Genomic DNA, 15,169 nt, shown 5'->3' with positions numbered 1-15,169 from the left:
ACACATGCCTCTTCCTAGAGCTGTCTTTGTAGAGGCTTTCTAACCATCTCTTATGAACACTTGTCATGTTAGGAGAGTAACTCTACCTAGTTCAATTTTTGGCTGGAAGTATTTCCCTGGCTCTTGGAACCCTTTAGAAGAAAACTACTTTTCCAAGTAAATATTTAACTCTTCAAGTCCCAAGAGAAGAACAGAGCTCACATCACTTTTAGAATCACAGGGACTCAAAATCTTTAGCAACCAAGATTCCTCTGGTTCTTTTCTAGGAAAGAGAAGAGGCAAAAATCTGTCAGAAATGAAATCTCACTGTCTCCCACGATCCGGGCCCCACTCCTGTATTGGCGGAGATGACTGATGTATGTTATGGGAAAGAAGTGATTTTACCTGGAAGAAGAGGATTATGTTCCAAATCAGCCCAAGAACCAAGGAGGGGTTGCCATCTGCTATTTCCGCTGCATCAATGCTAACCAGCTTTACCTGGAGAGAAGCAATGTACGAGCTTAAAGACGGGGTCCAAGTAGGTTGCAGCACTTTATTTCCTGATGCCCTTGTGGGCCTGTTTCTCTTTCTCACCTGTGCTGTTTGGTGATGCCACAGGCCACCTCTCGGGGACCCCAACATGCAAAAGTGTACATAAGTGTGTCTCATAAACAGTACACAGTACTTCCCATTATCAGACACTATTCTTAGAGTATTAGCTCTGTTTATTTTCACAACAACCCCACAACACAGATTCTTTTATTATCTCTGTATTTCAGGTGAAGAAATTCCAGAAAGGTCAATGGAAAGTGCCCAGAACACACAGCTAGTAAGAGAGACATCTTTTTCCAAGAACAGATGGTACATGCCTAGGGTCTGTCTGCATGCTACACTAACACCACCAAACTTCCAGATTTAACATGTCTTTGGACAAACACAGATTACTGACATCAACGATCATGGCCATGATGGCTAAGACACTTCAGTTCAGTTGTTCAATTGTGTCTGACTCTTTGTGACTCCATGGACTGCAGCACGCCAGGTTTCGCTGTCCATCACCAACTCCTGGAGTTTGCTCAAACTCATGTCCATTGAGTCAGTGATGCCATCCAACCATCTCATCCTCTGTCATCCCCTTCTCCTCCTGCCTTCAATCTTGCCCAGCATCAGGATCTTTTCCAATGAGTCAGTTCTTCACATCAGGTGGCCCAAGTATTGAAGCTTCAGCTTCAGCATCAGTCCTTCCAATGAATATTCAGGACTGATTTCCTTTAAGATTGACTGGTTTGATCTCCTTGCAGTCCAAGGGACTCTCAAGAGTCTTCTCCAACACCACAGTTCAAAAGCATCAATTCTCTGGCGCTCAGCTTTCTTTATGGTCCAACAACAGGGAATTCGGAGTTGGTGATGGACAGGGAAGCCTGGCATGCTGCAGTCCACGGGGTCGCAAAGAGCTGGACACAACGGAGCGACTGAACTGAACTGAACCAATTCACCCATTCAGAGCACACAATTCCATGGTTTTTTAGCGTTACCATAATTTTAGTGCACTTTCATCACCTCAAAAAGAAATCTTGTACCTTTTAACTGTCACCTGTCTAATCTCCCAGTTCCTCTCAACCTTGAGCAAACACTCATCTGTCTTTCGACTCGAGAGATTTCCCCGTGCCGGACGTATCACAGGAATGTTTTAGAAGAAGTGGTCCTTTTGGTCTGGCATCTTTCATAATGTTTTCAAGTTTCATCCACACTGAGGCTTGTATCAACACTCCATTCTTTCTCATGGTGGAATAATATTCCACTGCACAGGAAGACCATCCTTTATTCATCCCTTTGTCCGTGGATGGGCATCCGGGTTGCTCCCACCTTTGGGCTATTATGAATGATGGTGCTGTGAACTGGGCCGTGCCCTTTGGTCACCACCATCTGAACCGCCTCCTAGGTCGGGTCTTTCCCCACAGTATGGGAAGCAGAGCCCACCTCCCTCTTCAAAAGCCAAAACTGCTTTTCTCTGCACTTGGCAGCCAGGACATAGGCGAGGATGCAGGCTTATCAGCCCAGGCCTTTGAACTTGAATGAGTGACGCTGAGAGTTCCTTCCAGGGGCTGAGGGAGTGGGGACAGAGGGACAGGGTAGTGGCAGCCATGCCCAAGTGGGTCCTTGCATTCAGAGGGGGTGGGGCTCTGCAGTGGTCCTGGCATTTAGCAGTCTTGGGCTCCATCTCTGATTCCCTGGGCTTTGAAGTCATCCTGTGACTTCTTGGCATGCTTTCAATACATTCCTTTGCTGCTTAAATCAGCCCAGATTAGATCCCCTTATGACCCAGGAGCGCCAAACGGCACTTTGTGATGACGTTCTACTGTACATGCCGACGTGTCAGGCGAGCTGAGGGCTTTTCACCCAGAGTAACTGATGAAACTTAATGAAAGGGGAACTTTGGAAATTTTATCTCTCTGGGGCCATTCCCTCCCATATTTGAAGGACATGAAGCAGAGTTCAAAACACACAAAAAAGGCTAATTTAAGTCTGGAAAGTTCTATCAAAGAGGACAGAATTACGTGATTTTCCTCTGGCTCAGTCAGCCCCCTTCTCTTCCTTGCTTCTGCCATAGTCTGAGTGCTAAGAACAAGTTTTACACCCTGACATGCTCACTGTACTCTTTTTAAAATTAGAGGGTAATTGCTTTACCATATCGTGATGGTTTCTGCCATACATCAACCTGAATCCCCCATAGGTATACACATGCTCCCTCCCTCTTGAACCACGCCCCCACCTCCCGCCCCATCCCACCCCTCTAGGAGTCACAGAGCACTGGATTTTCACTGTACTCTTATCCCCCAAAGTGCAAAGGAAAATGTCAACTAAATTCTGAACATCTGAGAGCCACTCAGCATTTCCACCCTTCCCACGCCCAGACATCCACAGTTTTCGTCCTGATGGAACTGGAGGGGCAGGTGGGCAGGGAATCAGGGACTGCATCCCGCCTGATGGATTAGCTGTATCTCAACTGATGGAGCTCCTTTAACATTTCAACTTGTTCCATCTGACTGTCTTAGCAGGGACCCCTTTGCCCGCGTCTCTTGTGACCAGCACTAGACTTCAAATCATGTCTTTTTTTGTCTCAGGGAAGGCTCTGTGAACAAGATGTGTTTCAGATACTTACATTGCTATCTTCCAAAAACTTAAGTGCTTTCGCTATGTTGTTTAACCGAAAAATACGATGGGATGAGGATTTGTACTCGTGCAACTGTAACACAAAACAGAACAACACAAGCAGTTAAGCCCAGACAGGCACTCGGGTCCCAGCGGTGCCATTGGACGCGCTTGCCTTTTTCTTTACCTTTTTCACATGAATCTCAAGAGAAGGACGGGGCTCACAGCAGAGCCTGCATGGACCACATCCAAACCCATGCACGGGGCCCTGGGACACACCACCGTAGTCTCAGGGGTCCCCAAGGGTCGCCTTATTTATGGTTTCTGGGACCAAACTCACTTGAGTTGGTGAGGGAGGGGAACCCGGGGGTTAAACAGGGGGAAGATTTGTCAAATTTCCCTCTCTGACCCAGCTCCTGGCTTTTGATAGCCCTCCCTCCCCCAGAGACCATCGGTGACATGCTCTCCTCTCTGCGCTGATGCTGTTTGTCAAGGCAGAGAGCGCCAGCCGGGAGCGTCACCCGCAGCTGCTAAATCATCCGGCAAACCCTCCCTGGCGGCCACAGATGTTTCTGTTTTCTGGCCAAGGGCTTGGTGGACATGTGTCCCATGTCAGAGAGACAGAGGGAGAGAGAGATGGAGACAGAGAGAGAAATACAGAGAGACAGAGACACCAAGAAAGAGATGGACACAGAGAAACCCAAAGAGGAAGAGAGAAAGGAGCTAGCAGAAGCAAAAACTCTGACAATGCTCGTTGCACACGCTAGGAGCACCAGCAGAGGAAACTCATCCTGAAACGGAAGCCCACCCCTACCCCTTTGGGTGAGTGCGTCACACTAACAGGAAAGCCAGTGGGTATCCCTTGCACACGGTATGAACTGCCAGGTGATCTCACCGGTGAGGTCTTGGCTGTTCTCGGCTGGACTCCCGGATCAAACACTCCCAACACAGCCTCCCTTCCCACCAAGGCTATAGCGGCTCCCAGTCAGTGCCCAGGCAACAAAGTGGGAGCCTGGGCTGCTGGCAACACAGACTCAGGGACTAGAATATGCTTTTTCAGGAAGCCTTTTGAGGACTATGCTGGCAGCCCACAGTGACATCTGTCAAGAAACCAAGTACTCTTTCTACCACATGAGAATTCATTCATGTCACTTGCTACAGCCCCCTTGGGGGTGGCTACTGGGAAAAGAAAGGCAAGAAAGAGGTGAGGGGTTGCGTAAGACTCCAGCTGCCTTAGAGCTGAGCACTGAAGTCGGAGCTCTTGACTTTAAACCCAGAGTTAAGAGCAAACCCAGAGAGGTCTGCATGGGCTGAGCCATGGTTTGGTAGCGCTGGGGCCCTACAGAGACACCTTCATATCAGCCACACTGGGTCACGTAGGCCAATCAAACACTGGACTCTAGAGCCCGTTTCCCAAGATTGACACTCTGGTACTCTAGCCAGATCATTGGACAACCCCCACCCCCCAACAAGGAATATCTGGCAGTGCCTGGGGACATTTTTGGTTGTCACACCGGCGGTGCTACTGGTATCCAGTGGATAGAGAGCAAGGATGCTGTCACACATCCGGCAATGACCAGGTCAGCCAATGCAGGGGACACAGGTTCAATCCCTGGTCCGGGAGGATTCCACATGCCTCGGAGCAACTAAGTCCATGTCCCACAGCCACTGTGCCCGTGCCCTAGAACCCATGAGCTGGAACTACTGAAGCCCATGTGCCCTACAGCCTGTGCTCCACAGTAAAAGAAGCCACCGCGATCAGAAGCCTGAGCACCGCAACTAGAGAAAGCCTGCGTGCAGCAACGAGGACTCAGTGCAGTCAACTAAATAAATGAATAAAAAATAAAACAAAACGAAACGCCAATGGTGCCGAAGCTGTTAACACTGCACGGTGAATCGAGGCGAGAGGACTGACTTGCACACATCAGACAAGGCAACGTGGAGCGCTTTGGCAAAGATCCAAATTGGAATGAACCTCAAGACCAGCTGGTTCAATTCAGTTTCAGCCATATTCACAAGAAGGTTCTAGAATTCTGTGTATCAGCTTTAGTCGTGGGGTGAATTTATAGAATCTGGTTGATAAGATGTCTTGCTCATCCGTATTCCTGAATCTTAGCTCTCATTCTCATTAACTGAATGGCTGGCCAGCTAAACACTCTTGATCCAGTTAAAATCTTCAGCTTTGGACTCACAGAAAACATGGGACGTTTATTTACTTGCTAAGGTATATTTGCTTAGTTATACATGATTCTATCAGTCTTAGTCACTGAAAAAGGAATGTTGCCCTCCCAAGTTTCCCGTCATAGGAACTTATGGATGGCCAGATACATGTACAGACATAGAGAACTGTATGGAAAAGAACTACAGGCAGTGTTTTCCTTTAATTTTTACCTCTTCCCAACCCTTCTGGAACATACGTACCAGATTCCTCCCAGACAGGACTTCTAACAAAGCCATTAGGATTTTGCCATCTTGTATATCGATGAATAAATCTTTAACTTCTAGAGGTGGGTTGCACTGTGGAAGAGGGGAAAAGAAAGTAGCCAATCAGTGATCTGGAGAAAAAACCTACAACATCCAGCGCTGCCTACGGGCATCCGAGGAGGGAGTAACCCTCTCTCCCCGGAGATGGCGCTACATAGGCAGGCGTTGTGCTGGGGAGCCCCCAGGGAGGCTCCGGGTGGAAAAAGCCAGAAGCCCACTGCTTTCCTTTCTGGCCTGGGCAGATCTGAGGGACACCATGTCCTGTCCACCCAGAGCTCGGCTAGGTGTGCCCTGGAGTCCATGGGGCCAGCAGGAACCTGTTGGTCAGCTGTCCCAGCACAGGGCTATGCACACCATGCTCCCCGAACCCTAGGCTTCAGCACAGCAGCTTCAGGGACCCCTACTTGGGGAGGCAGTTCCAAAAGGAGACTAACCCACTACATTTCTCTGCCATCAGCTCTTATTGGCTTTTATTTAGAGTTCTAGGTAAGAACTCTATGCTTACAGAAAGGCTTCTGTTGACTAAACAAACTTGATAAAAATTTTAATGCAGGATGGTTAGGACTTACTGAATCTTGGGGGCAAAGGGCCAGGAACCTGCATTTTTAATTACCACCTCCGTCCCGCCCCACTAGCATGAATGGAGCTCCCCTGGTGGCTTAGTGGTAAAGAATCCACCTGCAATGCAAGAGACGCAGGTTCAATCCCCAGGTTGGGAAGATCCCTGGAGGAGGAAATGGCAACCCACTCCAGTATTCTTGCCTGGGAAATCCCATGGACAGAGGAGTCTGGTGGGCATCAGTCCACGGGGTCATGGAGTGTTGGACACAACTTAGCAACTAAACAACAGCAACTCTGTTTACTTTTTGGTACTGGAATCTTTGGAAGCATTGTAACATTTCAGCTGGGTACTCACTCTCTCTGCTTTTGGGTACAAGGAAGGGGGTGGTTCCCACTGGAGACAGGATTAACGGGGTGGGGGCAGGGGGTGGCTGCTGTCACCAGCCAGAGAGCCAGGGAACTCTCGGAGCTGTGGCCCGGGCACCCTTTCCTCGGGGAACTCCCACCCCGTGAAAGCCTCGGAGGGCCTGTGTTTTCTTTTTCTATTCAGGAAGGTGGCATTTCCTGGCCTCTTATGCGAGCCCCCCACCCACACCTCTAGGTAGTCAAAACAGGGGAATTCTACCCACAGGTGCACAGAAGAGGGTTCTGCTTCAAGGGCAAGAGTGACTTTGAACCCAGAGGCATATTATTTCTTTGCAAACTCCCCGCTGCTCCTCAGGAACATTCCACACGGAGCACGAGGGCATCAGGTTACCAAGACTCATAGGGGAACGTTATTCCTGCTAACGCGGGGCAGAAACGGCACAGGACCTGAACAAAAACAGCCCCTGATAGATGGACTCACAGCATTTCCAGTTACCAGCCCCAACCGTGGCCGAGCCATGCCTTGGAGCTGAACCAGGAGGGTCATTCCCACTGACTGTCTGTAAGAGCCCCCAGCCCGGGAGCGGCAAGCGGGGCCTTGGCCGGCAGCCATCCGCGTGATGGCAGGAGGAGAAATTGAACCCACTCCAGTGAAAACACTCCTCGGGGTTCCAGACGTTCCGTGGGCTTCATGAGATTGGTATGGCCAAGTAAACAGTACCCCCAGGGGTTTCTTCATGATCTAACTCCTTTGGTAAATTAAGGATTTTTTCCAGAAGCCAGAGAGTCCGTAAATATTTCTGACAGCCTTCAAATTGCAGCTAAGCCCACTTCCCCAAGGAGTTTCTCGGTTTCCTTTACATGAAAGGTTGTTCTTGAAAGTCTCAAGGTTGGAAACACGGCTGTGAATTTTGCCCTGTGTGTTAGGCATCAGTTTCAAGTACTGTCTGATTTATCTTCAGAGTGGGTGCTACCCACCTGCCCTGAAACAGGGGCAGAAGCGTGGCCGGAGAGAAAATTCTGGATGTGATCGAGGCTAACAGAGATTTGTTTGGGGGTTGAGTTGGTGCATGAGCATTTGCTCTATTACCCTCCATGCTTTTCTGTATTTATTTTTTTAATTTATAAAAGGGAAGAAAGAAAGAAATACGTCCTGGCTAAGCTCCGTCCACCAGGAGGAATTTCCAGTTACCCTGACACACATCAGGCATTAATTTAGGAGTTCGGGGAACTCAAGTTTTGGGAACAGTTTTCCTTTTTTTCCAAAAATAACACTTCACTTTATGAGCGCTGCCGAAAATGCACCAATAGTCAAAACAACGGGCAAATGATTTACAATGCTTCATCCGTGATGTAGAGAGTTTTCGCCCTGGAGATTTGAGAAACCTCCTGGGCTGAGTGGAGCCCATTCTACAGGTGGGGAGCAGAAGTGTGGGTGGTCAGGCAGCTACTGGGGAAATATTATAGGCCTAAAGCTCACACTGCGTGAATTAGAATGTCGGTCAAGAGCACCACTTCCTAAAACACCACATTTATTTTCTCTGCTTTCTAATCATTTTAGTGATTTTCCTCTATGAACCTTTCTTTGGGGCAAACTCTTAAGGGCAATCAATATTACTCCTGTGCCTTTAAAGAGGAGAAAAAAGAAGAAATATCACTGAAGAGGAATCCTTGAGTACCACCACCAGCTTTGAAACACAGGAGACTACTGGTTGGGTTTATTGGGAGAACCAGATCGTGGAATTTAAGATGCAAAGTGAGTAAAATGAATCCGCATAAATCAGCTTTCTTGTAAAAGAAAAAGAATCCCTCCTTCCCCAGCGCTGGGAAAATTTAGAATGTTCTCCCCCCGGAGGCTAAGCTCGTGGTGAGGAGGGTTTGGATTTCTATGCCTCTGAAGGGTTCATTTATCCATCCTGCCCCTCCTCCACTGCCCATCCTTCTGTCTGGTTCAGACGCTTTTGTTTTAGGGTTTGTGTGCCTGAGAGGCTGGCAAACAAAATGCAGTTGGACCCCGCTTGGCCAGAGAATGTTAGCTAAAAAAATGGGGGTTGCCCAGGAAGAAGAGGGGCTACCAAACTGAATATCCAAGGGAAGCCAAAGGAAGAGCTTTCGTCTCCAAGAGTTGTGGGATTACAGGGATGCAATTCAATGTCTCTAGGCTTCTGGAACACCATGGGGGTGGGAGGTGAGGAAGGCTGTCTTGAGGATTAGAGGAGTTGAGTGCCCGATGCACCAAAACGAGCAGATGACACTGTCGATCGTGTTGAACCTTATGTGAGGAACCAGGCAATCTGGCTTGGTTAAAAACTGTAAGGAGTTCTTGCTTAAATCAACCCAAATACCTATAGATGGGTCTTAATGAGAGCCTCCCCGACCTCTCCAGACTAGAAGTTAAGATCCCCCCTCAATCCTATGTTTGGGTTATTCAACAATGAATGCTTCCTAACTTCTGCTCATCAATTCCCATTTAAAGATGGACCCTCTCCTTCCCCAGCTAGGCTGATAACCTCACAAGGCCAGAACCTCATGTCTTACATGTCTTTGTGTTCCAAGTGTGCATGCGTGCATGCTAAGTTGCTTCAGTCATGTCTGATTCTTTGTGACCCTATTCACTGTAGCCTGCCAGGCTCTACTAGGCTTCTCTGTCCAAGGGATTGTTCCCAGCACTGAACTTGATTCTCGGCAATGAGAATGCACTCAACAAACGTTTAAATGAATGACTGAAAAACACCAACACAACGAGAACACAGAGCATCCCCCTTCCCTCCTCACTGCTCTGCTGAACTGTGCACCCAGTTATGGAGGCATCGATCACTTAACAACCCAAGCGCCTCGCTTACCTTCTCCAGATGGAGATTTATCCATCGAGTAAAAGTCCGCTTCTGCACATTCTCCCTCTCAACTGCAAATAAAAAGATGTCATTAGCTGGGTGAAAAGAAATACGTGCAAAATCCTGCCCTCCTCTTCCCGAGGGGGAGAGTCTACGGAATCTCTGCAGGATGGAGAGCCCGGAAGTCCCATAGGTATGGAAACCTTCCCGGAATGCAGTTGGCAAGGCGTTGGCAGCACCTAGAATCCATTTTCTCCAGCCCAACCCCGAGCACCTTGAACAGATTAAAAACACCCACAAATTCAGAGACATAGAACAAATGATCGGCACAAGCTAACATGATCCCTGGGGCGTTTGACTCTCCAGCACAAGCGCTGGTGGGAAGATATAAATTTAAAGCACCGGCTGATGGTGCCCCACACCTTCTAGGTGGCAGAAATGGGTTAGAAGAGCTGGGATGGAGGAGAGGAGGGGAGGTCAGGGACTAGGAACTGGGAGGGGGCTCGGCAATGTGTGGCAGAAAGAATTTGACAGTCCTGGCTTGGACTCTCAGCCTGATCACCTCCAGCTTTGTGTTCTTGGGCCAGTCACCTGTCCCCATATCTGATCTGCCCCCTGAAGATAAGGCCAGCTTGCCACCAGGCTGCCCTGAGACTGACCTGTGACCCTTCAGGTGAAGCTCCACACAGTTCCTGGCACATTGGCTGTTCCTTTGTTTTCCTCTTTGCAGCTATTATTTTTAGAGCCAGGGAATATTTTGCACCCTCCCCTCTCCACTCCTGGGGCAGGGGAGTTCTGTGCAGCCCCAGTGAGGTGCGAGGGCACCAACTAGAAACAGATCTCTCCTCCCGGGGGACAGCATTCCCCCCCTCCCCAAATAGGTTTCAAGGAAAGATCTTTCCTTTTCAAGGGTTATTACCATCTGTCAGCCCAGAACTAATTATGTCCTGGACACTTTGTTTCCAATAATCTTTAAATCTGACACCATCACCTTGCAAAGTAGAAATGGATATCTTAGAGATAAACAGGATGGGGCTCAGAGAAGTACTCTGACTTGCCTTGGGCATCAGTTGGAGAGAGACAGAGCCAAGCATCTGTCTATCCACCCCTCATCAGCCAGCACCCTAGAATTGGAAGACTTGGGTTTGAATTCCAACCCTTCCAAAAACTACGAAAAGGCATCTGCAGTGGTGATGATGACGATTGTAAAAAATATCTACTGCACACTTGCTACATGGCAGGTACCCAACTATGCACTTTACACAGATTCACTGACTTAATCCTTCCTACAACCCTCTCAGGGAGGGACTATTATACCTTCAAGGCGGGAAAACCTGGGCACTTGCCCAGCATCACGCAGTAAGTAAGGGTATTGCTCCTATTTTACAGATGAAGAAACCAAGGATCAGAGAACGAATAGGCCACAAAATTGGGACTTGGAACTAGAGTCGGTGCTTTTCCCCTTCTCTCTCAGGTTCTGTGGCATCAGCCAGCTTGATGCCCCAGGACCTGGAGGAAGTTTCTGTGACCAGCGGTGGTACCTGTGCCTTAGTCTGGGTCTGGGAGCCCCGTGGACCATGGCAGCAGCCCCCGCTGCTGAAGCTGCTACGTCTCTCAGGAAGCTTCCTGGAAACGTCGGAGCCAGATGACTCCTAAATTACTAAGTTCTGGATTTCAACATATTGGAAGAACATATCACATATGCTTAAAACCATTTCACATTTCTTTAGCAATAAGAAAATGAGAGGCAATTTATCTCCTGGCGGAGAAAAAAAAAAAGGCTACGGTTTTCTCTAACGACTGTGGTTCTTTTTTTCCTCCCAGCCTCATTATTAGGTAGATAGTGGTGCCCATAAATCAAATTTTAATATTGTGCCTTTCAATCTTTTTAACTGAAGAGCCAGCAGACAGTAATTATACACATAACTGCTTCTCTCCCATGTTCCTTCTTTTCTGTAAGGGAAGGTCACTGGCTAACAGGCATCAGGTTGAAAGATCTCCTTCCAGCAAACTGTGTTTTGTGGGTGGAGAGAGGAGGGAGAAAGGAAAAGAAGCTGATGGCAATGAGGCAGGAAGGGCCATGAGTTACAGAGTCTCAGAACTTTCCAGAATACGGGAGAGCTTTCTGCCGCTGCAGGTTTTCCCATAGTGTGGGTCTCCCATAGTTTTGTGTCTGTCTCGCTGTGGATGAACATGGGCAGTTTCCGGTTTTTCACTGTATGGAGCAGGGCTGTAGCCAGCACCGGGCACAAGCACCCTGGTACGTGAGTCTCTGTGCACAAACGTGTGAATATATTCCTTATGCTTGACGACTCCAAGTGGAACTGCTGTGTCTTAGTAGTAGGCACATTTAAAAATTTAATAGCTACTTCCAAATGGCCCTCCCAAAAGGCTGCCCCAGTTTATACCTTCACCCCCACCTGTCTTTAAACAAGTTTATGGGGACTGTAAAGTATTTACACACACATTCAAACACTCAGGCTGGTTTCTCCATATGGCTTCAGAGAGAGCAAAGTCTGTCTCCTGAAACAGAAGTGCATTCAGTGAAAGCCTAAGAGAACCAGGCGTAGGCTGTTAGTTTAACTGCGCAGAAGGGTGCAAATGAGGAAGTGGGTGTCTGTTAGTCTATATATACGGCTCATCATTCTGCCCGCCCACCCACCTATCTGTCCATCCATTCACCCATCCACCCATCAGTTGGTCTGTCCGTCCATCCCTCCATCCACCCACCCACCAGGCCAGCCAGCCAGCCATCCACTCATCCATCTATTCATCCAGCCAGCCAGCCTCCCAGCTGATACTTATTCAGTGATTACTACTTGCTGGGAACCATGCCCAACCCTGTGGGCAAAATCACAGATGAAGAATTAAGCATTCATGGAATCTGCACTCCAAGAATTACAGCCAAGGAGGAGAGAAAACATGGGTGCCGCAAGGCACATAAGCAAGGAAAAATGAATTGGAAATTTCACGGGCTGACGGGTTTGGAGGAGGTAATTTCAGACTCCTTGGGGGACTCCTCTGGGGGCCCTAAGAGGATCCCCCATAGAACTGGGACACGGAGGGGATCCCGAAAGGCAAAGACAGCATTTTAGCCCCACCCCGATCCACAGCCAACCTCTGGGTGGCTTCACTCCGGTTCCAGCCAAGGCCGGTGGGGATGCGGGCACAACTCATCTTTCAGAGCAAAGTGGAGTCACAGGACAGCACCGTGGTGACAGAAGACACCAGGGGACCAAGAAACGCAGTCGCAAATAGCAAACGGTCCCGACACGAAACAGGGTACGGAGACCATATTTTCTGTACCTGAAACCAAGACACGCCACTCGGTACACAGGAGACGGAGTGCGAGAACTGAGCCTGCCCCAGAAGGCCCACCTGAGAGCCACACGCCCTCAGACCATTCGCTGTGTGACCTTGGGCAAGGTCAGAACTTTCCGAGCACCTCTGTCTCAGCGTCACCTCTGCAGGATGGGGGCAACCATGCCTCCCTCACAGGGACGCCCTGAAGACCAAATAGGGTCTGCCTGCAGGGCGCCCCCAGCAGCTGTTCCAGGAGGGCCGTGGCCCTCCCCCCACCGCATGCCCTCGAGGTATTGCGTCTGGTGTCTGGACACAGAGGTCTGACGCCCTTTCAGGGCCTTCTCCATTTCCAAGTACCCACCCCCATCCCATAGGCTTTTTCTCCTTCTGGCTTGCCAAGACTCTATAAACTTTATATAGTTTCCATAAATCCAACGGCCCCTTTTTTCCACGGCACCTATCACGTTGTAAAGGTGTAGGAAACCATTTCTCAAGAAGGGTCTGGCCTTCTCGAGGAGCGTTTGTGGGGCCCCGTGTGGGTTTACTGGACAGCAACAGAGTCGTAACAGCGCTGTAAAATCACCATCTCGGTTCTGCCTGGCCGGCCAGGGTGCCCGTACGCAGAGCAGGGCGGAGGGGCAAGGTGGGGATCCAGAGACAGGGACAGGAGGGGCGGCTCAGCCTTCTCTCTCAAGCCCACCGTCCAAAATTCCCGGGCATGACTTTGGCCCCAGCTTTGCCAAGAACGGGCCATTTGAAAACAGGAGGTGTGACATTCCTTCCTTCTCGATGGCAGGCTCAGGAGTTGGACGCCATAGAAAGAGGGATGCAGGCTCTGGGAATTAAAACGGACTCATTCACACTTGTGGCCTTCTTGCCGTAGGTCCACATTTCCCCCAAGTCTACTTCCCACACAGTAAATATTTCCTCTATAATAGTCTGCTCTTCCCTGCCCATGGGAAAGACCTGATGACTTTATCTGTTGAGGAAAATTATATGCCCTTTATATAAAAAAAATTAAAACAATATAGGAAAGCACAGAGAAATAGATCTCAAACCTCTTGAAATCTCATTACACCCAGGGATCACCACTATGAACTTTTTAATGACCATTCTCTTAGAACTACACACACACACACACACACACACACATGCTCAGTTAATCCACGTGGGTGCTCTTGTACACAATTGCAACGTGATCACCTAAAGACTAAGTATTTGTCAAAGCACGGCTCAGGGATCCCTAATATCAAGAGCTTCTGATATCAAGAGCATGTGAGAGTCAACGTGCTAATCTCTGGGCCTGAGCCAAGACCTACTGGGTCACACTCTCTGGGACTGGGGCCTGGGCATCTGAATTGAATCAGCTTGGGGGTGATGACAGGACACAGCTGGAGAAGTGGGGCCTCCTGGGAAGAGACAAGTGACACAATTCCTTGATCATCTTGGGGCAGAGTAGAGACAGCAATGGGACATTTCCTGTGGAGGAGAAGGAGCTGGCGTTCTGGAGCCAGGCCCACGGGCACCACCCCAGACTCTGAGATGGAGACATGTATAAGGGCTCGCGGGCTGGCCCTGATCGTTAAGTGCAATAAAGTTTACAACAGCAGCAGCAACGAGAGTCCTTTCCTGCTTTGTCAAAAATGCTCTTCCTGATGACGCTTTAAGTCGCTAATTTCATACAGCTGCTCTGATACGCCTGAGAGATGAACTGGAGCTCACCTAGGAGGGCCGCAGACCGGAATCCCACAGGGGAGGCTGATCCTTTGACGCCCATCCCGAGGGGGCGGCTGGGGGCCTTGTTTCCAGCTTCAGGAGCGCTGCCCGGGCGGGAGGAGGGAGGCGGCTGGGATGGACGAGCTGTGGCCGCATCTCCAGGAGCTCAAAGCCCTCGCCCAGGGCCGGGCACAGCACATGTGCTGAACAAATGCAGCTATGGGTGTTACTACTCACCTCTGCAAGCTGCTGAACTCTTCCGAAGTTGAGTTTCTTTTCTGTACAATAGAGACTATGCCACCACCACTCCCCTTACCCTGACCAAACAAAATGATGATGCGAGTGTGTGTGTGTGTGTGTGTGTGTGTGTGTGTGCTGGGAACACAGAGGAGTCCAGTGGACACATACGCGCACCCCACAGGCAGCTTTCTACAGAGATGCAGAGTGGCTGCCCTTGTGATGGGTGGCGGCCCTCTGTCCCCAGAGTGGGAAGGTCACTGAGGGCCCCACTCACCCCTCTCTGTCCAGCAGGCTGGGGCAGGTAAGGTGGCTAGAGGCCCTGAGCTTTTCAAGCTTACTCCTGTTGGATTGGAGGCCAGTGGGCAGGACCCTGGCATGCATCCATCGGCCCCCATACCCCAGGCCTTGTTTGCTACAAAGCCCAGGTCTGTCCAGAGGGCCATCTCAGCTCCAGGGGAAGTCACAGCCCCACTGGTGACAGTCTCGAGGGGTTCCTCCGATAGCAGACGGGTCCAGAAACCTCTTGTCCAACC

The 15,169-nt window shown here is 49.6% G+C and overlaps 1 protein-coding gene across 3 annotated transcripts in view; it reads right to left on the bottom strand.

Moving 5' to 3' along the window:
* Positions 1–15,169, bottom strand: part of CLMN (calmin) — a 122,191-nt gene that overhangs the window by 34,616 nt on the left and 72,406 nt on the right. For all 3 annotated transcript variants that reach the window (XM_086363101.1, XM_086363099.1, XM_086363100.1), the window contains exons 2-5: positions 9,387–9,448; positions 5,554–5,649; positions 3,143–3,226; positions 385–477 (exon numbers count right to left, since the gene is read on the bottom strand). In XM_086363101.1, coding sequence (XP_086219227.1) covers positions 385–477; positions 3,143–3,226; positions 5,554–5,649; positions 9,387–9,448 — 335 coding nt within the window. The remainder of the gene's footprint in view (positions 1–384; positions 478–3,142; positions 3,227–5,553; positions 5,650–9,386; positions 9,449–15,169) is intronic.

The sequence above is a fragment of the Bos grunniens genome, chromosome 21 (genome assembly GCF_055505025.1).
Source record: "Bos grunniens cultivar Pamir isolate PY7600 chromosome 21, Bosgru_T2T1.0, whole genome shotgun sequence".
Lineage (NCBI taxonomy): Eukaryota > Metazoa > Chordata > Mammalia > Artiodactyla > Bovidae > Bos > Bos grunniens.
The sequence above is the reverse complement of the archived record's forward strand: the minus strand, read 5'-3'. Positions and strand labels throughout refer to the sequence as shown.